The sequence below is a fragment of the Mya arenaria genome, chromosome 8 (genome assembly GCF_026914265.1).
Source record: "Mya arenaria isolate MELC-2E11 chromosome 8, ASM2691426v1".
In the NCBI taxonomy this organism is placed as follows: Eukaryota; Metazoa; Mollusca; class Bivalvia; order Myida; family Myidae; genus Mya; species Mya arenaria.
In genome coordinates this window covers 28,010,751-28,036,945 of record NC_069129.1, presented here as the reverse complement: position 1 = coordinate 28,036,945, position 26,195 = coordinate 28,010,751, and the positions used below count along the sequence as shown (strand labels likewise).

At 34.8% G+C, this 26,195-nt stretch overlaps 1 protein-coding gene across 5 annotated transcripts; it reads left to right on the top strand.

Moving 5' to 3' along the window:
- The first annotated feature begins 2,144 nt into the window (after nt 1-2,144).
- LOC128243360 (uncharacterized) lies at nt 2,145-25,985 on the top strand. 5 transcript variants are annotated; one of them, XM_052961096.1, is made up of 4 exons: nt 2,147-2,784; nt 10,350-10,533; nt 21,014-21,446; nt 23,217-25,985. In XM_052961096.1, coding segments are annotated over exons 1-4 (705 nt in total). In that variant the 5' UTR covers nt 2,147-2,698; the 3' UTR covers nt 23,219-25,985. The 5 variants fall into 5 exon arrangements, with proteins under 5 accessions (XP_052817054.1, XP_052817056.1, XP_052817057.1 ...); XM_052961094.1 differs by having other exon boundaries at nt 2,145-2,784; nt 21,014-25,985; XM_052961097.1 differs by lacking the exon at nt 2,147-2,784 and adding an exon at nt 3,927-4,032 and having other exon boundaries at nt 21,014-25,985.
- The last annotated feature ends 210 nt before the right edge of the window (nt 25,986-26,195 follow it).

Genomic DNA, 26,195 nt, shown 5'->3' with positions numbered 1-26,195 from the left:
AAATTCAGCTCATTCCCTCCAAATCACTGTGTGTCGTACGACTGCATCATGACACTGTCACAGGACAGTCGGGAGTCAGTTGCAAAATTGTCCCTCGAATATTATTTTTCGTAAGAGGCTCGCACAACATTGCAAGTCTCATTCAACATAATTTCTGGTGGGGTATATTGCTCGGGCGAATTAACGTTTAAAAAACTGTCTTTCATCGCTAGTGCACACACAAAATGTAAACCTGGTTCTTTAACGTGCACCAGTGTAAAGCACTGTCACTGTACCCCCATTTAACGTTCTTCCCAGATTAGTATTTTGTAGTGTTGCGGCGGAAATCGACCCTGCGACCCCTGGATTGACAGTCAAATATGTTACCACAAAACCACGGATGACTGTTGTGCGACAGTCGCACGCGCAACCAACGAGTGACCGGCCACGTTCTGATTACGTGAAAAAACAGCCCCGCCCGACGATGCTTAACAACTCATGATGGTCCACAGACTGTCGCACGACGGACTTGTTACACACCCACGATATAACCACGACAATTTTCTGTCGTATCTACATCGCCAAACCATCTTCAATTTGTCGTAGCGTTGTCACCACTCAAACTTGATTTCTGCAATGTTGCAAGATGTTGTCACGAGAAATATTTTATGGGTCTACCTCAACATAAGTTCGCACGATCCGTTGTGCCCAGGGCTTTAGACAATGGGCAGTATTAATTAGCATCTTGATTTATCTTAATATTAGGAACATAATCTGAGTACTTTCATTGGCCAATCAAAACAACCATTATTGAGTTAACATCTCCAAGAAACGATGAACTATTGTGGCGTTGTTCCATTACAAACTCTTGGTTATTTACAATCCTCATACCATTCATAATAATAAAGTGTGGTCCTAATCAGCGTCAACGTGCACGAGTCAAGTGGACATGACGTTAATGACCGGTCATGCCAGGTGGTAGCACGAGCTCTCGTGCACTTTATATCACCGTCAATTAATGGTGCCCGGTTAATGCGAGGTAGGTGTATTTCATGGGGAATCTTTTATTTGTAATAACTTGTTTATGATCGCAAATGGAGTTGTCTGGTTTCGTGCAACAGTGAATGAAGGAACTCCAGACTTACTGACCTCGCTCCGGTGTACGAGAATGAATACTATTCGAGAGCCTTGGCACAATGAATATGCTTTAACTTTGTTTTAGCATTCATGTGTACAATGTATCATTGTCGAAACACTTTTGAATGAGAATGAGTATAAAGGGCTCTTCCAAAAGAAATAATGCATGTATATTACTATTAGAAAATTCGGTGTGTAATGTATCAATGAGAGTGGGTTTACCAAAACTATTTACACACCAAAAGTATGTTTAAGACTGCACGTGCTTATTTGGCGGTACTCCCCCAATGAAAATTAAACAATTTCTTGTTCAAAAGGGTGCATTGTTAGCGTATTTCATTACTTGTTTTCTCCGATATGAACATGAAAAGTAAGCTTGCTTAAAATTGTTAATTAAAATGCTATAAGCCCCGTGACCTCCGCCCCACCCCGCGCGTGTATACTGATACAAATACATTATATAATTCTATATAACTACACTTGTATGTTCAGTAAGAATCCATGATTGTTGAGATAAATTAATCATACCTACCTATGATACAAAGATTGACGTTCAATTATGGCGGACTCGATGTCAGCTGCTGATATGCCCATTAGGCTGGTTCATTCCCTTGAGCAAAAACATCTGTCGAGGGAAGGTTATTTTGAAAGCTACCAAATTAATGTTATTTACAGTTTACACTATGTTTCTGTTTTGAAACACGATTCTCCCATAGACAGATGGAATAATCTGGCTTGAGTGCGTTTAGTTAGTTAGTCATTCAATCGAATGCAATATTTGTTCAATGTTTATGGATGTGGATTTTCTGATACAGTGCTAGTACAGTCTGCAAAACGGGACAGGCTGCTGTATGGACGTTCACAGGCAATCAGGCTTTGGGAATCATACATGCAACGATTATTTTTATCACCTCTCGAAGTCTCCAGACAGAGTTCAGCTACCGTACGCCTTTAGAAATTCGAGAACTCCGTGAGCTTTTGAGAGAAAGTTTAAAGTGTTCTCTGTGGTTCAGACGTTCACAGCTCTTTGTCTTAGAGTAGCAGGAAATTATTAGTTCACTCTGTGGTCTGAATTGCTCGTCGTGTGTTTCAATTTATATGGAATTACGTGTGTTTTGCCAATAACTCGAGTTTTGAATGGCGTTCGTCGCTTTCCAAGGGCTGTGCATTTTTTTCAGAATTGAATGTTGTTTTCGTGTGATTCAAAGGGTTTTCTAAATCTGTAGAAGACAAAAATGCATCATGTGTTTTGATAAATCAATGAAGTCTAAAAACCAAAGCATTTTAATGATTAGCTAAAAGAGAAAAGCAAACCGTAAAATAAGTTTTATATTATGCGTCTACTGAGATATAATTTCGTGACATAATCAGCATTGGAATTGATGTAATGACGGGCGAAATAACCGTCGAATTCATTGAACAATTTACATATATATTGGAAAGCAAAACTAAACATAGAATTTAATGGTCAAATGATACACGTGTATATTATATTAATTCCGAATGCTTCCTTCAAACCGAACGCAAAACCAGGATTAAGCAAAGTGATTGTTGGTCCCTCCTCACTGTCGTCGTCGGAATAATGAACGGCGAACTGTGTTTGGCGACGTCGGGGATACAGTATGACACGATAAATAACAACTATAACCGCTTCAACAAGGGTCGAAGGTATGCACATTTCATTTATTTACATTATAGTGAACATGGTAAGGATATAGTATAACTCACAGTAATTGGTCTGAAATGATATTTGAAAATATTATTGAGACCAAAATTAGCCGTAAATGCAACATCTTTTTAGCACGATTTTTGGCTTTATGTTCACAGTTAAAGACAGTTGATTGCAGCATTACCCTACCTCCCCCCCCCCCCACACAACCGGAGACCCTAAATGTAGATCAATGTAGATCACGTGCACAACCCTAGTCCCAGCAGTTTACACGAGACAACAGTTGCACTAGCGGATCCAGGTGCTGGGGGCGGGGGTCTAAAACCAAATAATTTTCGGTACAGAGGGAAGAGCACAAGCCAAAGGCTTCATATATACGGCCCTTACTCACGCCCCGGCTCCAACGTCCAATCCTGGAACCGCCCCTGTACTGTGTTAACCCAATAGGCTAGACAATGTTGGTGAAATTTCTGAAGATAAGTGCCATAACTTTAATAACATTAAAATTTTCCAACATGTCAATATATAAATCATTAAAAGTGTTATGTGAAGATCAACATAGTGAAATCACATTTCGTCATAAATGTACATTTATGCAGCATACAAAACATCTTGGGGTACGATTAAATGGCCCCAGAACACATGCACGCTTATTAGCAGATGTTCATTTATTGTTCAATGTATGATTTTAAAATAATAAATTGTTATTACAAGTAATTGTACATTTTCACTTAATATCTCAGGGCGGATCCAGGATTTGACGTAATAGCGTGCGTAACTTAGGGGCGTAAGCTTTGGACTTGCACCCCTCCCTCAGACCCGAAATTATTTGGTTTAAAGGGTTGTCGGGGGGGGGGGCTCCCTCAAATATATATTTTATAACAATTTCTAGCCCGAAATGGTGCATTGTGGGCATATGTTATTATTTTTACAAGTCTGCAACATTGAAATAAAAGATAAACTTGGACGATTTTAGGGTGGGTGCACACGCCGGATGGCCTATATCCCCTAGTTTATCTATATTACTAATGAAAAATAAGCCTTTTTAACAGACTCACCGTTTCTACCCAATGCTGCAGACGATTTTGGTTACACCCTGTATTTTCCATGGTCACATGACTATCACATGACAATCACGTGACAACTGTTAAACATTACTTCCGGATTCAATCGCGAAAAGGATTTATGCTCTTAAGAAATGTTTAAGAAAATGCGTCGTTGAAGATAAGAACAGAAAAAGTATCAATGTAAGTTTGTTCAAATGATGATATTTATTCGCACAATAGGTTTTATTTGTTATGTTTTTGCAAATGCAAAGTTATTATTGAATGTTTTCAGTTTTGTTTACATGTCACGGTATTTGCCTGCTTGGTCATTGTTTACATACTCGGCTGACTGTCTATTGGATGATGTCATCAACCATTGCGTATTGAATTCAATTTATCAGCTTCTTTTGATCTCTTTTGAGGTTTAAGGGGGAGGGAGGGTGCGGGGGATATGCCACATCTTAATCTACATGTAGTAAACTGTCATTATTGATCCATTGATTGCATTTTCAGTTGCTGTCTTTTGGATAATGTTATCAAACAATTTATATCGAATTCAGTTTATTAGCTTCTTTAACCTTTTTGAGGTATTGTGGGAGGGGTGGGGGCTGTGTGGGGTGCCACCTTGACATCGAGAAAACTCAATCATCATTGACCAATATGTTTTGGTTAGTGGCAAGAAAAAAATAAAAGCATTGTTGTGTGGGTCTGTCAGAACAAGTCACCAGGTGAGCTCAGTTGGTTTGAGATTCATGCTAGTGTACTGACACTTGTGGGTTGAAAGTCGTAGACTGATGTTCTTTGAAAGTCAACATATTCTGTGCAAATGTCTGACACACAGGTCATTTTAGTATACCTGTACATACCTGGACGAAATGATTTCAGTTTTAAGTGTGAAATGGCATTCAGACACAGTGTTACCTAAACCCCCCCAATAAACTTCCACATTTCAGTGAAAAACTTCCAGTATTGATGGACAGGAAGTTCTTTCTTCTAGGTTCAAAATCTGAATGGAAGCCCAGAACGTGTTTTGCATATCTAAAGGACAAGTTTGATAATCAGCCATGTTGCTCAGGTCACTATAGAGTTATCTCACTTTAATTATAGAAATAACCTCAAATCTGTCTTGTAGTATGATCAACGCTTTTAAAAGCCTTTGTCCAATCATCACCAAATTTAGTCAAAATGTGCACTGGCATATTATCTTGAACTATTTTGGTAACCAGCCATATCGCTATATTCACTAGAGAGTTATTGCCCTTGACTGAATTTTGGTCATTTATATGATGACCTAAATTCAGTCTTGTCCAATCAATTTCTTTAGATATCTTTGTCTTATCCTCACCAAGTTTGGTCAGAATGAGTATTGGTAGAATTTTGAGAATATGTTGGTCAGGTTTTATAACCAGTCGCACCAATCACTCCAGAGTTATGACCCTTGGATTTGCAAAAACTGTATTAAAGAGTCCGCTCTCTAAATATGGCTTATGTACAACTCTTAATCACCAAACTTGATGTTCTAAAAAAAGGACAGGCGTATTTGGCAACCTGTTTTGTATCAGGAATTTTTTTAAATTCCATGTCTGATTTCAGGAATTTTTAGGAATTTTCATAGAATTTGTAGGTAAAGAAGCGCGTTTGATGCTCAATTCAAAATGTTTATTTTATATGTTTATTGTTTATATTCAACCATAACAAGAGCCTTGCGTAAGGGAGCATGGGGAAGGGAGTGGGAGGGGTCCACCAAAAGGGGGGGGGGTTGTCTCGTAGAATGTTTTGTTTTCATACTCAATTTAAATCCTTTTCCATGATTATCAGACTTTTAAAAAATGTTGTTGCTTTTTCACAAAATTTAGAAGTGTGTGTTTAAATATCAAAATTAAAATTTGTCTTTTTGTCTGTGGTAATATGACTGTACTTGTCTGAAGTATTCTTTAGTGCAATGCCTCATTTTTCTCCTAAAATTCATGTAAAATAAAAAAAACAGCATATGAAACAAATATACTGGCCTAAATACACAAAAAAAAAATATGTAGGGGACGAATTTTAGTTGGTACGATCGGGATTTAGTACAAATATTAAATTCAGCCTGGCTGTTATTCAATTGTCTTTGGTAAAGTTATGCTTAATATGTTGATGTTTTAGAATAAAATGACAATAAAAAATCTCTCGGTTTCGGCGAATTTTGACATAATCGTAGACATGATAGGTAAACGCAACATAAGCATCAAAATATTTTTGGGGGTTACAAAGAAATGTTCATCATGAATATTTTACAAATACACTTTCAACACATTTAGTGATAAATTGATGTATTTGATTGTGTTAGCGCCAGCTTTCCTATGTCTACAAATCGGCAGTGACCGTCTGCTTCAAGTCAACAATATTTAAAATAGTCGTCTGTATAATACAGTTGTCAATTGTTTTACCAGGTTTAATAGTGTTTATCAACATTTTTCAACATCCCTTTGCATTTCCTATAGCATTTTACGAACTTTCATCTTTGAATGAACGAGTTCTCATTGTATATTCTGATTAGCTGACATTCAATAGCTTCGCCTCCTGGCGATGTTTCACTCATTGGCTCTTCCTAATTATCGGATTAGAAGATGGCCGTTTATGATTACACAGGTCGTCTGCTCATTACACACAATAAGCTGTCATAAATTATGACACGTACAAGGCGTATGGGAAGATGAAAGGGCAGTACGGCATATTTTAAGCAGTCAATGGTGCACAGCATATGAAAACGTCCGGTCTCATTAAAAGAGGCGTACAAGGCTATTAAAAGGAATTTTCAAAACGCCCGGGGTCAAATTCTGGGACGTTTTTGGCGATTTTCCGGACGTATAATACGTTTACGTTCGCTTATTGAAGCCCCTGTTGTATGCAGATGGTTTAGGGTCAGACTTTTTTATTTGAAATTCGTCTCGATAGTTTGAATTTGACATAGAATATATTCTTTGCCATAGATATATTCCGAAGATTCCATTTGGGTTGGAAAAGTTGTCGCCACTTTTTTTACTGAGAGTCTAGGGTGTTGTGGTAGTCCTCCCTTTTGGGTGCATTTGTACTTTGTTTTTTTCAGAGGGGGCAACAGCCCATGAAGCTCCTGGGGTTTAAGCATTTTAAGAGCCTTAGGTAGCATTTAAACATACCTAAACATGTTGATATAAGGCAGTTAATTTGGACCTACAATGACAAAAGTAAGGGGATGTGAATGATCTGGCAGCTAGAGGGTTTAAACCATTTCTTTAATAAGGTTAAGCACTGGCTCCTGTAGATCTGACACAAGATTTTCCTGTGTCAGATCTTGTTTGTTGTTGTTTTCTATGTACTGTGCCTTTTTACATAGTTCATGTAAACAATGAAGGTAACTGTCAAAAGTTTATATATTCATGTTTCATTCAAATAAAGTGATTGATGTAGATGGATACATTGTAGGTATAAATCTTTCAAGCCTTTGATAAGGTCTTTAAACATTTGGTTTAAGGTGATTAAATACTTGTGAACTTTTACTGTATATTTATGGAGCTGAATGTTCAATAAAAACTCCTAAACTAGTTTGAACTATTTGACTTCATTTTAGGAGATGCCAAATTTGTCAATAGAGAGTACATGACAAAAATGACATAAATTAAAAAAAAAAAAAAAGTCACTGAGTTCAAGTTGTTTATTTGTGTTTTTGCAAGTTGCAACTTTTTATATGAATGATATTTCATTTTACAACTAATTAACCATTGTTCTAATTATCATTTTTTTCTGATCAGTTAATTCATCCGTTGTTATGCCCACCGTTTGATAAATTTAAATAGTTCTTTGTTTGGTTGACCATTTTGCGATCATTTAGTTCAGGGGCATGTCCATGTTTTGCTTCATTTTTGGGGCACACCTTTAGGACATGTAACCCCTACCCAGAACTGAAATCAGATGGTTTAAATGAGGTAGTAGGGTTGTTCCTCAAAAACATTTTTGCAATTTATGGTGATTTAGTCATCAGAAAATGGTACATGTTCTGGTATATTTTTGTTTGAGCTGACATGTTCACTTACAGGGGGGAGGCAAGGATACACCCGCTAATCTCTCTTCCCCCAAACACCCTCACCCGACCCCCCCCCCCCCCCCCCCCACACACACACCCCTAAATCCATAAGTGAAAATTATGTCTGTTAAATGTCATGATGGGTAAGCAGCTCAACACTGCAAAAATTGACCACAATTTGGAAACCATTAGAATTTGACTGAACACAGACAATGTACGATTTTTATTGTTATGTTGTACCTAGCAAGTGTCCTCACTCTGGCCAAAATTTTTTGAGTGATGCCCCTTGACCCAGGGAGATTAAAGAGATGAATGTTTGCTTATTAAGTATCTATTTATAAAATCAGCTTGAAAAAAATAATCTGGTATTAATTAAGAAGCTGTTTAAATACCTCATGTCGTAATAAATCGAAGATTACAATGGCGACAAAATTAATGGTCATTTTGATTAATGATCGAAAACGTAAGATGAATAATGTTATATTGTGCTGCACAAATAATGAATGCAAAACTTGAACTGGTTTAAGAATATGTTTTTTGTTTTAATAAAAGCTGCATTCAAAAGAATAAAAAGTCTCATTGGTGAAATTTATGTACATGCACATACATGGAAGTATAATCTTAGCCCCTTTTTGTTAGCATATGGATAAAAAACCCATTAATACTTTTACAATGGCCTAATCTTAAGGAATTTAAATGTAAAAGAACTGCATTTAGAAGCACTCTCTCCAATACTTATCTGTTTAGTATCAGTTATAAGAATTGCTTATCAATCGGTGACTATTTGCCCTGTTAAATGTTTTTATAGAATATCAGTTTACTTGTGTAATTTAAGACTGTCACTATCTTTAAGCCAATAATCAAATACAACTGTTAAAACAAAGAAATTACTTATCATGTAGATTTATAGTCGTTATTAACTCCTAAATTTACTATTATCTTCGAGAGAAGTTAAGTAAACTATACTAATACAATCGACACACCTTGCTTAAATTTAGTAAACAAATTTTGGCTTACTTTGTATACATTTTTAATTTCCACGAGATTTGAAAAGGATATTATTAAACATAGTTCAGGTGTATGTCATATTAATGTTGTAAAAATTTCATTCATTCATTAAACCACCGGTATAAGGCAGCCTTGGCTGTCATAATTATAATACCTACTTTGGATAATTGAAAATACAATTATTATTTTACAAAGTTTCTGGTAACTTTAATTTATTGTTTATAGTAATTTCCAACCAGAAGTAAACTGCACATGGTGAATAATGTGTTTATAAAATACGTTTTGAAGGTTCTTTTGGATATTTTAGTGCGAATTATGTATGTATAAGTGTTCAAATATTCAAAGAATGTGGAGGAGTTTAGGTTTTAAGTGACGAAACGCCCTAATATTTTGCTAATTTAAGAAAAATACTTCTTAAATGATGTATGTAAGCTACTAATACTTTTTTGGATGGAATATTTTTGGAAGGAATTAAGTGTGAAAAATTGAAACTGAAGTGATTTTTTTTTTAATTGTAGCGTAAAAATTATAATGAGATGTGATTAATAATAACATTCGCTAGCAGTTGACAAAATGCCTAAGAAAAAGGTAAAGGATAAAAATTCGAACACAAAAGTACAATTCGTGCCGTCAGTTGACGACTACTACAGGTAGTGTGTAATCTTATGCTAGAAATTATTGCTTTTCAAATTCATGTTGTTCTTTTAACTTGGATATTTTTCAAAGAAAAAAGTCAAGGTATTTTGGTAGCCTCCTATTTTCAGTGTTGGTGTCGTTGTGCAAAAATTTGGCTATAACTTAATATCTGTAACTGTTGAAGATTTTTATATGAAATATCGTAATATTTATACATGTTTCTATAGATAATATGTTCATGTACAGCATGGCTCATAACTCTGGATTAAATGATTGATGAGTTGGGCCCCTTGTTTGACTTGAAAAAAAAACCAACAAGATTTGATGTTCGCTGTGAGGCGATCTTGTTTTGTTATAAATGTTTAGTTAATACAGTGTGAATTTTATATTGTAAAGGAAGGTTTTAAGGCTTAAATAAATCAAGATATCAGAGAGCAGATATCAGAGAGCAAATAGCAGAGAGCATTTTATCAGGGATCCTTGGAGCTTTTTTTTATCTAGGAGACAATTTTTATAGTAAAAGTGGTACAAAATCACCTCTAAAATCATTGTCAAAACAGCTCCCTGAGGCACAGAGAAAGTGTCCCAGCTCGGTATCAACTAATACCACTAACTTAATTTAGGGCAGCCATCATGGCTGCAGGCCCCACCTGCCTCCCCTATCACCAGTCAGAATTTCCACTCAATTTAGCCAAAAGAGAAGTTTTATGGTTTGCCGGGTATTTTTTCTTGTAAGCAAATAATTATGTTAGTTGCTTATTTAACAATGATAGTGGAACATGTGTGTTTTCAACGAAAACAGTTAAGATTGATAAACAATTGTACAATTCAGACTCACTATGGCTACAGGGGCCCCTAACTACAAGATTATCCTGTGCGGAGAATATGGGGTTGGGAAAAGTTCGCTGTTCAGACGCTTCATGAACGACACATTTACGGAGGAACGGGGGAAAAAATCGTCAATCGGTTTGGATCAGGCTATACAGTGCTTCAGTGTTGCAGGAGAGGATGTCAAGGTATATGTAGTAAGGCAAATTTAAGGTGAAATTAAATATATTTTTAATGGATAATTCTTCAATTTGCTAATTTTTTATTGTGTCAGTTGTTGTTGTTTTTATTTTTCAAAAGTCATCTTGACATTATTTCTGGAATTGCAGTTTTAGTATTTTTGTTTGATGTTTCTTTAGGAGTGTGAAAAGCCAGATGATAATATGGATTGAGTCTGGACTATTGTTGTTTTTTGCAATTGTTTAATCTCGTTTTGGCTTACTGTTTATTCAGTATTTTTAGCACATTTCTTTGTATGGTGCAGTAAGCCATCTGGCACCTAGACATCAAAGTTTTTAGAGTAATTATCAAGTTTTACTCTCTTGTCTTATTTGCATAATTATATTATAAGTTTTAATTGGCCATAGGGCCCTTTCCTTATTTTGTTAAAGGTCTTTTAATTGGTTGAATTTAATATGTTCCCTGCTACCATTTTATCATTGGGTGAGGACATTTTTGTTAATAGGTACTTATAGAGAATTTTACAAAAAAAAAGGAGGAAAGGACCTTACTGGATTTTTGACTTTCAATTAGGAAACACCTGAATTCTAGGAAGTGGCATAACCGTAGCCACAGTGGCATAACAAAAGACTTCTGAATAGTCTGGCCACATATGAAGATATCATATTACCGCACATGAAACAAACTTTTTTACTGAATTCACAATTGGATTAAATTTACTTGTTATTTGTTATCTCTGAGTTGAAAGGAACTTTATGCACAAAATAAACGAATAATGGAAAACTTGAACAAGTCTCTGTGTTAGAAACTACATCAGCCAAACTCAATCAATATAAGGCTGACCAACGGTGTCTGTCAGCAGAGACGGAAAGCGAGGAGGCACAGGGGCTCTACAGAGCTAATTCCCCACAATAGTTCGGAATACCCCCTGTGACCGCGTCAGCGGGCTTGGGCCCCCAAGCCTTAGCGAAAGACAGGATTGCACCCCCCCCCAAGGGAACCTGACGCCGGCCCCGCCCTGTGACAGATTAACAAAATGTGAGAGTGGTCTAGTGGTTCAGGTGTCTGCCTCTCACATGAGAGGTTGTGGGTTCAATCCCCACCAGGGTGAAAGTGTTCCAGTGATACAGGTGTCTGCCTCTCACACAAGAGGTTGTGGGTTAAATTCCCACCAGAGTGAGAGTGGTCTAGTGGTACAGGTGTCTGCCTCTCACACAAGAGGTTGTGGGTTCAATCCCCACCAGGGTGAGAGTGGTCTTGTGGTTCAGGTATCTGCCTCTCACACAAGAGCTTGTGGGTTCAATCCCCACCAGGGTGAGAGTGGTCTTGTGGTACAGGTGTCTGCCTCTCACACAAGAGGTTGTGGGTTCAATCCCCACCAGGGTGAGAGTGGTCTCGTGGTTCAGGTGTCTGTCTCTCATTCATGAGGTTGTGGGTTCAATCCCCACCAGGGTGAGAGTGGTCTTGTGATACAGTTATCTGCCTCTCACACAAGAGGTTGTGGGTTCAATCCCCACCAGGGTGAGAGTGATCTTGTGATACAGGTATCTGCCTCTCACACAAGAGGTTGTGGGTTCAATCCCCACCAGGGTGAGAGTGGTCTAGTGGTACAGGTGTCTGCCTCTCACACAAGAGGTTGTGAGTTCAATTCCCACCAGGGTGAGAGTGGTCTAGTGGTTCATGTGTCTGAGTCTCACACAAGAGGTTGTGGGTTCAATCCCCACCAGGGTGAGAGTGGTCTCGTGGTTCAGGTGTCTGTCTCTCACACATGAGGTGGTGGGTTCAATCCAAATGTGGGGCACTTTCTCATGGCTTCTCAAAATGAATGTCAGTACTGGTATTTTACCCAGGAAATGGACTCAAATGCAATTTTGTGTAAGCTTACAGCTTTCATCACAGTAATGCTTTAAGAAATTTATATAAACTAAGGTATTTGCATTGTTTGGGTATAAAATGTTTAAATGATGACTATTAAGGGTATGAAAAGAGTACTTAAAGAACTCAAAATGCAGAGCAAAAGCATTGTGGATTCTCTATACAGTTGAGTAGTTTAAAACATGATTAATGTATCGTTTGATGGTAGTCATTACAAAGTGTCTATATGACCAATTGTGTTCACTAGCAAATTTTAGGGAGTGGCTTATCTGGCATGCACATCCACTGAGCAAGTAATTTTTTATTGGAGACAGAAAAAATTATGAAGTGCACCAAAGCTCACTATTGCAGACAAAAGTAGCAAAATGTTCTTATGGGGATAACATTCCTTTGAACATTTTAACTATTATTATGGTAATATATATTTCGTTTATAAGGGTGGGAGGAGGTTGTTAAAGTTGTGCCCTTAAGCTATGCCTTGTCTAACGCCAAATCCTGAATCCAATGCTGGTTTGATTGAATTATTATTACATTTTACATAAACCTTTTCCCTAATGGTAAGCTGACTAAATCACTTATGGTACATATCTTACTGATAGGCTGAGAAAAATACGGAAACTGTAAACATGATATGAAATATTTGCTGGAAATTGTAAACAGTTTATGCTATGATGGACACTTAGACTCAAGATAGATGCAGGAAATTCTTGTATCAGAAATACCGAAGAAATACCGTAGTGGTTCTTGTAGACTCGCATGCCCTAAAAGACATGCAGACGGGCAAGTGCCTTTATGATGCTTGCCTAGAATCAAAATAACATTTTGCAACTTACTTTACTGTTAGATGATATAAATTTCTCCATATGGTGACAGCACATCTGCTGAGAAATATCAATATTAAAAGCCTATACCTAAGTGTCATATAGAAAGAGCCAAAATATTAGTACATGTGGAGATCTCCCCTACCTAATGCTCAGCATTAAAAGGATAGTACTGGGTCTTTGGAGTACTCAATACTGGTTTGACCAGAGGTTAGTTGTCTGCCATGGTATCATTGCTTTGAAGAACCAAGAGGTTTCTTAATAAAAAGTTAGGGTATCCCACCTGGATCTCCTTGTATTTCACAATGTTTCTTCCCCTCTGATAATGCTTTAAGTAATGATGGTGTCATGGTATTAGGGGTCAGGCCGAAATGAAGCCAATGGGCACAGGCAGACCTTCATAAGCTCAACTCATAACAAACAAACATCTCTAAGATTACATACCACCATTGTTTACTGGCAAATTTGGACAATATTTTTAGTGTTACAGTACCTGAAAAATGACACGCATAAATACCCTGAGCGTCTATTAGGTGAAATACAGTAGCTTTGATTGACAGTGGAATCTTGGACAGAACTCATAATAGGAATAGTATGACAAGGTTATAATGAACATCTATGATTTTGGTACCCTGGGTAATTACCCCGGGTATTTCTGTAATTACCCCAGAGTAACACAGACGTAATGTGGTGAACACTTTTCTCAGATTTGTTTTTACTGATATCATGTCTTTGTTTTTGGAGATGTTTTTGCTAACGTTATTATATAATGTTTAATTTTTTGGTATGACATGACTTCTTTCTTTTGTTATGATGAATATCTACGAGGATATATGCAGGAATGTATACATGTACCTTTCTGTGCCATGGGGATTCCAAAAAGTGATTCTGCATTAATGCCTCAGGGAAATTGCATGGAAATTCCCACAAAAATTAAAATAAAGATTTAAATTTCTGATTAAATTAAGCATTGGTTTTGAATTGGCAGGAGAATCTGCGTATATTTGCATTATTTTTACCGTCGGTAAAAGAAAGTTGGTTCTGTAATATAAATGTTCAAATTCACCTGGCCTTAACTTTCGCAGAATTTTGAATCACCTGCAAGCTTTTACCTTTTTACGATCAAAATAATTGTAATTAATTTAAACCTCAATTCTGAAAATCATTTACTTGACTTAGCTTCATATTTATGGTAATTGGTCAACTTTAAACTTGAATAACCCAATCCTTGCCCACCAACGCCCAGATGTGAAAACCTCGATCAGCTTTTGGAAAAACTAACCTGGTTGAATTAGGTTTTGCAAATTTTAATGAAAATATATCTGTAGATCTGTGTGGTCTTCTACAGTTTAAATGGAAATGATGCTGTAATGCCAAGAATTATGCATCTGCTCAGCGGTATTGCAGTTCAGGATGCATAAGTTATTGCTCAATTATGCTTTGTCTGGTATTATGATATCGTTAAAACTGCAAGATAAGGTTATATTGGGTGGATTGTTAAGAACTTCATTCAAGTTATCGTTGTTAACTTTCGAATCTTTACTACACTGTGGTATTATAAATAAGATTTAGGACAACTGTTTCAGCCTTTATACTTGTTTGAATAAAGAATATGAACCAATCAAAACAACTTTCACGTTTTGAAGTTAACAACGATGAAGTTAAAAACATTGTTAACTTTAACAAAGTTCTGAACAATTGGCCCACTCTCTGCTGTGTTTTGCTATGTTTGGGCCTGAAAGTAATTTTATCAAACCTGCTGTGATAAAATGGATCAGTTTTTATCACGTACTTAAACAATTTCTTGCCTTAGTTTCCATATGATTATAAAAGAACATTTACCCACAAAAGTAGACAACTCGTAAAACAAAAAATATGTGATATACAGTTTAATATACTGGTCATAAAATATGAACAAGTTTCTAATTCTTACAAAAAAACAACTGACCTTTAAATTAACTGTTTTTTTTGGTATGCAGTATTTATGAGCTGTTCTTGGTACCCAAGGGGTGGTACGCAGTATGCAGAAACTAAAAAATTGGCATAACTTGGTATTCAGACTTTCAAAATAGTTTGCATTTTATATGTATGCAATGTTTGGGTAATAAATAAAGGAGTATTTTGTTTTAAGGCTGGAAGGGGGGATTGGGGCAACTCCCTCATAAATATTGTATTGTACTCAGAAAATATGAACTTCAATTTAGTTTAATTATGTTTATGCTAAATTGTTGCTATAGGCGCGTAATGTAATTGCAATAACACATGAAAATACTGGAAACATCTGTTTCTGTATCGGATACACCGTCATGCAGACGTGTGATGTGCATAGTTTGTGAAATTACAGTTCTGGGTGTAATCAAGTTAATGATGTTATCACCGATTGTGTCCCTGATACCATTCTTTTTATAAAACTGATAATTTTTATTAGCTCGTCTTTTCGAGTCTGTTTTTCCTGGTAGCCTTTGTGTTGATATCAATACAGTAGTGCAAAAACTTCAATCTTGGCCTTTTAACCTAAAAATGTTCAAGATATTTAAATGAAACTTCGTGTCCATCCAGCCTGTCTGCCATACACAGTCTAAGTCTATCTGCGGTACACTGTTTTTTTTATGGCTTTTTGGATGTCCAGTATTTCTGCCATATTGTGACATTTTTCTTGTGATTGTTTGTACATCTAGTCTGTTTTCTATTCGATTTTGTAGATGAGCAATTCACAGTCTTTTCAGAAATAGAGATAAAAAAAGGGAAAACTAAAGAAATTATCTGATCTGATGATTTGTAAAACATGAAATTAATGGCCATGGGGAGATATAGGTTTCTTGTTTTATTATAGTTTCTATCCACAGATATACAATACATGCTTTATTAAGCACAGTTTGTATATCTTTCTGGCAGTTTTATCAGATCACTTTAATGTATTTCACAGCTTTGAAGCATCAAGTTGATGGAAAAAAATGTGCTTTAAAAAACAACTGAGAGGCCAAATATGTGCTAAAAATGTGGTAACCATCATTTTGTGAATGTTCCACTTTTGACAAATTCTTGGTACTGTATTTCATGGCAGCTTTCTCCTAACAATATAATTGGGTGTAATATGCCTCCTATGGCTCATAAGCCCAGCCAGTTAGGTATAATTAGTTCTTAATTAACAAGGTTATAAGTTGAGGCCCAGCTAGAGAGTTAAATAATTAGAAATGATCTCTTAGAAAGACTTGCTGAGCTAAGATTGGGGTCTCATAAGGATTCTGGTGATTTTTTTAATGCTTACTAATTGCTGTCTAGTAGTGCTGACTGTGATAATTTGGAGTTTAAGAATAAATCATGATTTGTCTGTGTTCATTCAAATTCATTTTTTTGCAAAAATGTTGTCGAATGGATTCAAAAAAGGAATAAATCCAATATTTTATTCATTGAATTATGTAAAATATACTCGCATCTTGTTTTGCCTGCTTGCTGCCAGAAATGTCTTTAAAATATAAACAAAGGACACTGAATGATCATCAAACAAATTCACACAATATTCTTTTGAAGTTTGCTTAGAAACACTGCGCTGATATCTTATAGCTTTCAATAACATGGATTTTTTTTATTGGATACACATTGTAAAAAAATGAAAATTCAGAAGTCTGCTGATATGCCCTGTTTACTTAGAAACAAAGTGCTAATAGTTTATAAGCTTTTAATAACATTGTTTGTGTCACTTGGATTTTTTTTATTGGATACACATTATAATTATTTTTTTTATTTAGTTTGCTGATAAGCCTTGTACTGGGTTGAAAGTGAGATGGTGTGAACTCAGGTAGCTCACCCTTGAGATAATATCACTAGGGCTGATTAGTGAGGAGATATGCAAGATTAAAGTTCTTTGTACCTTGATTTTGATGTTTCTGGATTAGTTTAAACTTTTCTTTTTTTAAACCCGGTGGTTAAGAAAGTTAACTTATTCTGATTCATTCTGGTCGCTTTGCCTAAAGTGTGGTCTTGTGTTGTGGGGGAAACTGGAGAGCCCATAGAAAATCCACTTGTCCTGCTTGGTGAACTAAATTCACTTGTGACCAGGCAGGGAATCAAACCTTGGTGGGACAACCCTGGAAATTTCAGTATTAGTAATATGAGAGGACTACATGTATATTAGAACTCTTATAAAAATTGTTTCCCCTGCAGTCAAGAATGTATTAAACATTTGTCATCAGTTTAATGGCCATTGGTGTACATTGTTGTGTTTTGTTGTTGTTTTTTTCCATTTGTGTATGACTTGTTTCACAGGTACAAATGTTACTGATTTCATTTTTGCACATTACCATCTGTTTTTGGTTCTATGTGACCACAAAAATTATTATATTCAAAGATACATTTGGTACCAACTGGGTCTTTGGACTTGCATCCAGAATGCTGGTTGGAGCGTTTGAAGCTTTCACATTTTGTTGCTTATTAGCAAGTAAATTAAATCTGTCTCTCCCTTAACGGCTCAATTTTAGTGGTTAGTCATTTCATTCCTTTGTTTTGAAATGAAAGAAAAAGAACGGAGAAAGGCAAAATGTTATTGCTTTGCTCCATCTTCAGCTTTCAGCTGATAAGCAAGATTTGACAGCAGGTAGAAAGAAGATAATGCACAGATCATAATTCAATCACCAACTCCATTAAGGCCATCATTATAACATTTTTGGTTTTCAGTGGAGTGGCCCATATTTTTTTAGTGGGCTGGAAGGCAAGGAATTATATATCAAGACTGAATGATGACTTAAACGGATTAGACACCAGATGGTCCAAAAATCAGCAAATACAGTATTTCCTAAAAACAGCCGAGTGTTGTCAATGCGAGCTGGTAGAAGACCGATGATACATCATTTTACATGGTTAAATAATAAACGCAATAATCATGTTGATGTCTCATCTGTGGTTCCCGTTCAAAATAGTGCACAACGGTTTCCCAGTTTAAATCATATCTGTTTATGGGTACATATATACCAAGGCTATTTTTAAACTAACTGGGATTTACATGGTAGACAACAGTAGTAAATTTCAAAGTGGAAAAAGCGTGCAAAAACTGCGAAAGATGCATGTGTAATTAGCAATGTGATACATATGTAAGTAAGATTTAATGTATTGTACACAAAGATGTCATTTTTATGTAAGTTTTGACAATTTTCTTTTTCTCTTGCAATTGTATCATCTGGCGTCTAGCCCCTTTAAACCATCAAAAAAGAGAACAACGTAAAAATAAAATTGATCTGCTCAAAAGACCATAAAAAGGTATAAAAGTTTGTTCAAATCAGTTATTTTGGGCACTGCAAACAAACAACATCTTAAGGTTGGCCTAATGCACAAATCATACATTTAATCAGCAACCAGTGGAGTTCCTGGTTTCATATGGATTGATATGATGTTATCTTGAACCCAGAATGATTGACACAGCTGATAGGTTATTACATAACCTCTAATATTCATGGTATCACCATAGAAACAGAAAGTGAGAAATTTTGTTTTTAGTTTTTCAACAGATACACAGACTGAGTAGTGTTTCAGTAAATCTTGGTTTGAATTTAAAGGTTCCAGTATTCACCCATTTTTGGGGCCCAAAACAAGTTTTCCCGGTTACATATGCATCTGAAATCACTTCATTTATCATTATTTTATTCTATAATATCACGGACCTATAAACCATGGATTGGCAACTGCCCCATATCAGTGAAACGATAAGAAATAATAATTTACCCATAATCCTTAGCGCGCGCTCGGAAAATATCGGAAAATTCCGCCGAATCTCCAATTGGTCATTAACGGCGATCTTCGGTTATTTCCGCCAACTCTGCTAAGAATGCCTTGTTCATTATAGATTTAGTCATAATTAATAACTGTGATTTTAATCAGATTCCATTGGACTATTATCAACTCAAATGAAAGTACCGCGCATTTGAGTCAATTTTAATTAATGTTTTCCTACATGTATATATTCGGCCGATGTCGGACGTCTCGAAAATGACCACACGGTAAGATCTCGGAATGAAATCCCGCTGCACGCGTGAGTTTGAGATTATCGCATTAACACAGATGAGAGTTGCTAATCCATGGTTTATAGGTCCATGATAATATCAAAATTGCAGAAAAAAATACAATTTTATATTACAAGTATATCGGTTTAGTGGGGTGCAAACCTAGGCTTGTAAAGTTAAAAAAAGTGAAGCATCCACAAATAGACCACAAGGACTTCTACAAAAGTTATTGATATTTTGACCTTTTAACAGTACATTGATAACATCACATGATAATGTCAATAACCAATCATGCAACAACAAAGCTGTTATTTTGTGACCATTTGGTTAATGAAAATTGTGGTCTTCAAAGACAGTATAATCAACATTTGCTGAAGGGTTCCAGCTTTTGGTGTTTTAGTTTTAACACTCCTAATGATTTCCACACTTTATTTAATCATACAAGAAAAGGGAATTTTACAAAAACGTGAGCGAGTTCCTTTATGTTTGACAAGATAGATTGTTGAATGTTGTAAAGCTCAAGTTGAATATGCTTATACAATTCACAAATTTGAACATAAAAACAAAAATGGGTATGGATTTAACAATTTGTACATTTTTGTTCCAATAAAAAAAACAGGGTGCTGAGGCCTGGTAGAGGTATCGCTTCCATAATTACTGACCATTTATTGACAAATTTACTGGATTTATTCAATCAAGGTCTGCAACAAAGGCAGTATTTTGTAACATAATTACATTTTAATGTTCCTGCCATTGTAATTATTGCGGAGGAAAATTGAAACCACTGAAAAATGACAGATGCAATTACTTCATACAAATTGTGCACAGTTTATTTCATCGAGTTTTTTAGCCACCACAGATTTTTAATTTAACTATTTGTGCGCTGGCATATTTTTTTTTACAAATGGCTTTTTTGCTCACAAACACCCTCACAAAGTCTATGATTATATGTACAGGAGTCAACACTAACTATATTTCCCATATATCCCTTAGAATTGAATTATTAAATGAGACTTAGAGAGGGGGGTGGTGAAGGTTGATTATAATTTCATTTCCTTCAAACTCCTGAATGTGCCCCAAAGAGATAAGGCTGCAGCTTCTGCAGCCAGAACTTCAGAGCAAGGCTTATCAGCAGCTTAAATATGCCAGTTTTTATAAAAGTATCAATTAAAAAAAAAACATCAAACAGTTTAATTGATTTGTGTTGGTTATTATTTTATGGTAGTTATAAATGCCATTCCTGGCATTTCTTTAAATGCCTGTGCAACAAAAAATTTCAAATAACATGTTTGTTGTGGGGGCAGTAGCTATTACTTTGGTATGATACTAAAAGGAAAGCCTAAAAATTGTTAGCTCTTTTGAACAATAAGGCCTAAAAAATAAAGATTGTCTGGTTACATGCCTAAAAAGATATGGGTCTGTAGGTTGTGTTTTTTGTGTGTTTTTTTAACACACGTCATATTAAATTACTGTCAAAGAGCATTTTTAGTTGACATATGGAACAAAGAACTTATGCAAGGTTTGGTGCAAAAAAGAAATCTAGTTGTGAAATAAGCAAATGCCATATTTTAAGGCGAAAAATTTCGGATACCACATTTTTTTAATTTTTCTAGTGATTTCTTTATTAGTGTAAGTTAGTCGGGTAACCAGAATTAAACCTCATCCTTTTATAAGGCCTAAAGATGAAAGTTGAGCATTGAGGTGATACAAAACATAATGATCACATTGTTGCTTCTTCCAGCTTACGTAATTGGACTACGAAGGAATTAAATTACGATTGTATTTTTGTTTCTTTTCAGCTGACGTTATGGGACACAGGAGGAATGGAGCGAATGAGTTTCATTGGACAAAGTTATTATCGAGGAGCACACGCTGCGTTGTTGTGTTACAGTATGACCAACAAGGAGACGTTTTCCATTCTGTCACAGTATATCCTCGACATTGTTATGAATGCTGAAGGTGCTAAAATATTCCTTTGCGGAAACTTTGCTGATTGTGAAAGTGACGATCGCGTTAATGAGACGGATATTGAGAATTTTACCCGTGAGTGTGGTAACGTGTTATCAGGCTCGTATCAAGTCTCGTGTAAAGATCGGACTGGTGTGACTGAAATGTTTAGAGATATGGCGCGAGTTTTGCATCGGGAAAACACCAAGAAGATGACTATGAGAAATGACCTTATTCGTCCAGGGGAAACGCAGGAATTGACAGAGGATCACAAAAGAAAATGTTGTACGTCCTCCTGATCTGTTTTATATGCCTTATGACATTGAATGCAATCTTTTCATATCATATATTTAAAGCACTATTATAAGCTTGTTTGTGTTTTGAAGAAAACAAATGTTGATGTATTGGCATTATATAAGCCTTTGCATGTTGCCAGGGCCTATTCACACGTGTATAGTAAGGGTCTGCTTTGGCATAAATATTTAGAGTTATGCCCCTTGTTTGACTGCGAAACAGGAACAGACAGTGGATGCATGGTGTTCGCTCTGTGGCACACTTGTTCAGTGTGTGTATACCATATGATAAATTACTATTCATTGACAATTTTAAATGATACATAGCCAGTCTAAGCCTCATAAAAAGCCTCGTCTTTTATTAGAGTTCAATTTAGAGTTTAGTTTCCTAAACACTTTGACAAACCTTTTCACAAAACCGCCGCCTGATGGAACACTGTCAAAACATTCTTTTGGAAACAGGTTTGTCAAAGTGTTTGAGAAAACTAATCACCTAAGCAATCACTGGAAATGAAAGAAAGGCAGGGCTCTTAAAGCAGCATAGACTGCCCTTTGTTTCATTTTAAATGGTGAAGAAAAAGAAATGTTATCTTTGTAAAATCATCACTCGTAGCAAAATGGTGCCTTCCGACATAGCATTTATGACGTACCAAGGAATTATTCATGTGATATACACACACTGTTGTTGATATTTATTTTTGATATTACAATTTTGAATCTCTGCAAAAGAATGATTTATATGAAATGTCAATATTCGTAATAAATTTGAATTTTGATTTATTTCTTAGTTTAAGTGAAACTTCCTTGTCTGCATCCAGTACAGAAAATATTTTTGTTTCTATTTGTAATAGCTATATTGCATGTAAATCTATACAAAAGTGCTTCGTTTGTACCATTTTAATCACACTGTTTATATATTCAGGGTTTTTTCACATATATTCAGGAAATTATTTAAAAAGATCTCTCAAATATGTAAGATTTGTATTGCAGATGAATCATTTTGCTAAATTTTGGAACAAAACATAAAGCCTACTCCTATATTTGAACATGTAGTACATCTGTTATGTGAAATTCATTTAAATACCCTTCATTGTTTTGTTTTTGTGTTTGTTTGTTTTTGAGAAGTAAACGATTTTCGAACAATAAGAATTGCACTTGTTACATCTAGTGATCTAATTTTATTAAGTTTTTGACAGATGATTTTTTTTCAACTGAAACATTATTGTAGCTTTGTTAGACTTTTAAGTAAAATTAAAATAGCATATTGTTTAGGCCAAGTAAAATATCGCAATGTTAAGGCCAAGTAAAATAACACAATGTTTATTGGGCCAAGTAAAATATCACAATGTTTAGGCCTAGTGAAGCAATGTTGAGGCCAAGTAAAATAACACAAAGTTTATTAGGCCAAGTAAAATAACACAATGTTTATTAGGCCAAGTAAAATATCACAATGTTGAGGCCAAGTAAAATAACACAATGTTTATTGGGCCAAGTTAAATATCACAATGTTTAGGCCTAGTGAAGCAATGTTGAGGCCAAGTAAAATAACACAATGTTTATTAGGCCAAGTAAAATATCACAATGTTGAGGCCAAGTAAAGTAACACAATGTTTATTAGGCCAAGTTAAATATCACAATGCCTAGTGAAACAATGTTGAGGCCAAGTAAAATAAAACAATGTTGAGGCCAAGTAAAATAACACAATGTTTAATTATGGTCTGAGTATCATTATGTATTATAACACTTCTTTTATTTCTTTCAGAAAGATCAACATTTGATATGGAAGCCGAGACCTGGAAAGACATAACATTGCCATTTTGTAAAATAAAAAATAAAAAAATATATACTCCTGCAATCTATACATAATAGCATAACTGCATGGCATAATTTTTTATAAAATTATTACTATTTTACAATATATTATCAGTTTTCTCGACTTGCAGTGTGTCCTTTGCAGCTTTAAAATATAACCTACATTTTCAGCCAATGAAAATTGGAGATATGCAATCATTAAGTACTAGGCTTAGTCATTGAGAATTTCAACTTTTAAAAAGTCCACCTACTGCCACTCATTGATACACACACCCTGTGTCAGATTTTGCGCTGACACTGCGTCAGGCAATGAGGTTGTATTCGAAGTCAAATAGACGCCCTGAAGTAAAAAATATATGATTAAGTAGGGCTCATTCACTATGCTCACTCCACCCATTCTTAATAATTAAGATTTAACTTCATATCATCAAACTATTACGAAACGTGGTAATATTAAAACCTTTTTCAAATTTGGTATAAAGAATATTACACTCTGAATATATTTCATAAACTAAATAATTCATAATGGCATGTTTGTCTTTTCCAGAGCTTGATTGCTTATGAAATGTAACACAACTTTGATTGTATTAGGCCAATATAAGTTTATTGCTAGATTTTCATCCAAATTATTTTCAGATGGGGGTGGGGTTGATATTTTATTTTTTATTTTTCTTAGATGACTGTTTCACCATTGAATATGTGTTCATGCTGTTTCTTATTGCATAAGGGACCATATACATGTATTTCTAGATGAACCACGAAAACCATTGTTACAATTTTCCTTTTTTTTACAAGTGAATGTTATACATTGACACCGTAATAAAGTACGTAATAGTAATAGTAATAATAGTAATAGTAATAATAGTAATAGTAATAATAGTAATAGTAATAATAGTAATAGTAATAATAGTAATAGTAATAAACACGGTTCCCATACAGTACTGGACCGATGCGAAAAAACAGACCCTAGTTCAATGTTTCTATTTGAGTCAATAAAATGTAAGGGGTGGCAGAAAAATAAGGGGGCGGGCAGGGATGAACATATTGCAACAAATTTATAGTGGCCTTCCTGAGATGACAATAATACTGAAGTATATTTTAGAATTTTAAATTATATTGACTTGCTTCATCTATGTATGGCCATTTGTCTTTCTCCAAGATTAGTATTGTAAACAAAATGTACCTATTTTCTGTTCTTCGAATATAACAAAAAGACTGATTTGTTTGTAACATTGAATGTACATTTAATGAATTTTAATTTTCGTTCTGTGAAAGTGCAGTTGAAATGACGATTCATTTTAATACTGTTTTTAAAAGACTAAAAATGAAAGTTAAGAACAGTTTAAAAGTTGTGTATATTTTAAATAAATGAAGTTTTAAAATGAGATTTTACATAAGATATGCTTTGTTCATTTATGTGAGTTTTGGTTGGTGGTGACCTCATACCATTTTTGTGTGTACTGTTTAGACTAAGAACATTTGATAATTCGAAAAAAAAATCACCTTAAAATAATGCAAAATGGGTTATTTCTACTATTCGAATTCAGTTGAAATAAAGAACGAAAAACAAACTTCAATTACTTTATCTATAATGATTCTTATGTCATTATTTTTCCAAATTATTTATCAGTAAATAAAACCTTTCAAATGAAAGCTATGAGGGGTCACCTGGCATCAAAATTTAACATTAAAGCTGCACTTTGGCAGATTGATCGTTTTGACAACTTTTCAAGTTTTTGTCTTGGAATGAGCCAAATTTTGTGAAATGTCTGAAAAATGATGATATTAGACTGATGATCAAAGATGAGATCGCAGTTATTAATATTTACGCTCGAAAATTAATGTTTTACGGCTTAAAGCGATACTAAGGCTTTAAGAAAAATGAAAATTTCGGCAGTTTACCAAACAATTGAGATCTGTTCTATTATGAGTTATTTTATATGACTGATTTGAAAACACTGATGCCAAAATCAGCTGGTTCCGAGGCAAAATATGAAAAAGTTGTCAATTCGGTAAATCTGTTAGAGTGCAGCTTTAAATGACAAGCTTATTTTTACATCAGATACCTTAAAATCAGCCAGATGGGTGAGAATCTTTAGAGAATATCATACAATTATTTACTTACTTTCTGGGAAATATGCTGTCATATTGACCAAAAAATCATTTTGACCCAGCCTGAGGTCAATAATAATTTTGTGATCAATATGAACTGTATATTTCCCAGCTTATATTAAGTAAATAACTGTTCTATTACATGATACTGCATGATATATAATGACGTCATATGATAAACTGTTTTCGGTCTATAAATAGACAGGTCAATATGGCGTTTTATTCTGTCTTTGAAACTTGCTCTTTGTCCAATCATGGATGGTTCATTTTTTAGATGATGTAATTTTTTAATCATTAACTTTTTTTTTAACTTATTTGCTTTTAAAAATTATTTTTAATAACAATATAATGCAAAATTAATACAACTACCATGATGTATGTATTTTTCTTATACTATCAGTATTTAACAGGTCTCAATCATAAATCTACCATATCGCAAACAAAAATGACCAGTTCATATATTTATTGTCTTGTTTTTTATGTGATTATATGTCTCATAGCATTTTAAACATTAATAATTCATATATAATATATGCATTTAACTTCTCATTCCATCATATAGTGTTTTTTTAATACATGTGATTGAAAATAAAATGTTTGCCTTATATGTATTGTGTGTTACTTAAATGTGTTGTTAAGTGTAAATATTTTTCTATATTAGTAATTGTTGGCTGTTGAGACTCACCTAATATCTAATAAATTACACAGGCAGCTTCAAATTCCCTTGTAATCATGGAAAATTGTCTAATGAATGCATAAATATGATCTTCATAGCCTTTGATCATCTTCTAAAATGTATATGGTACAATTTATGCTG

Excerpts from the sequence above, each read along its gene's own strand:
- LOC128243360 (XM_052961094.1), top strand. The coding sequence starts at position 2,699 with ATGAACGGCGAACTGTGTTTGGCGACGTCGGGGATACAGTATGACACG. Across the intron at positions 2,785-10,349 it reads CGCTTCAACAAGGGTCGAAG|ACTCACTATGGCTACAGGGG; the intron begins GTATGCACATTT and ends TGTACAATTCAG. Across the intron at positions 10,534-21,013 it reads TTGCAGGAGAGGATGTCAAG|CTGACGTTATGGGACACAGG; the intron begins GTATATGTAGTA and ends GTTTCTTTTCAG.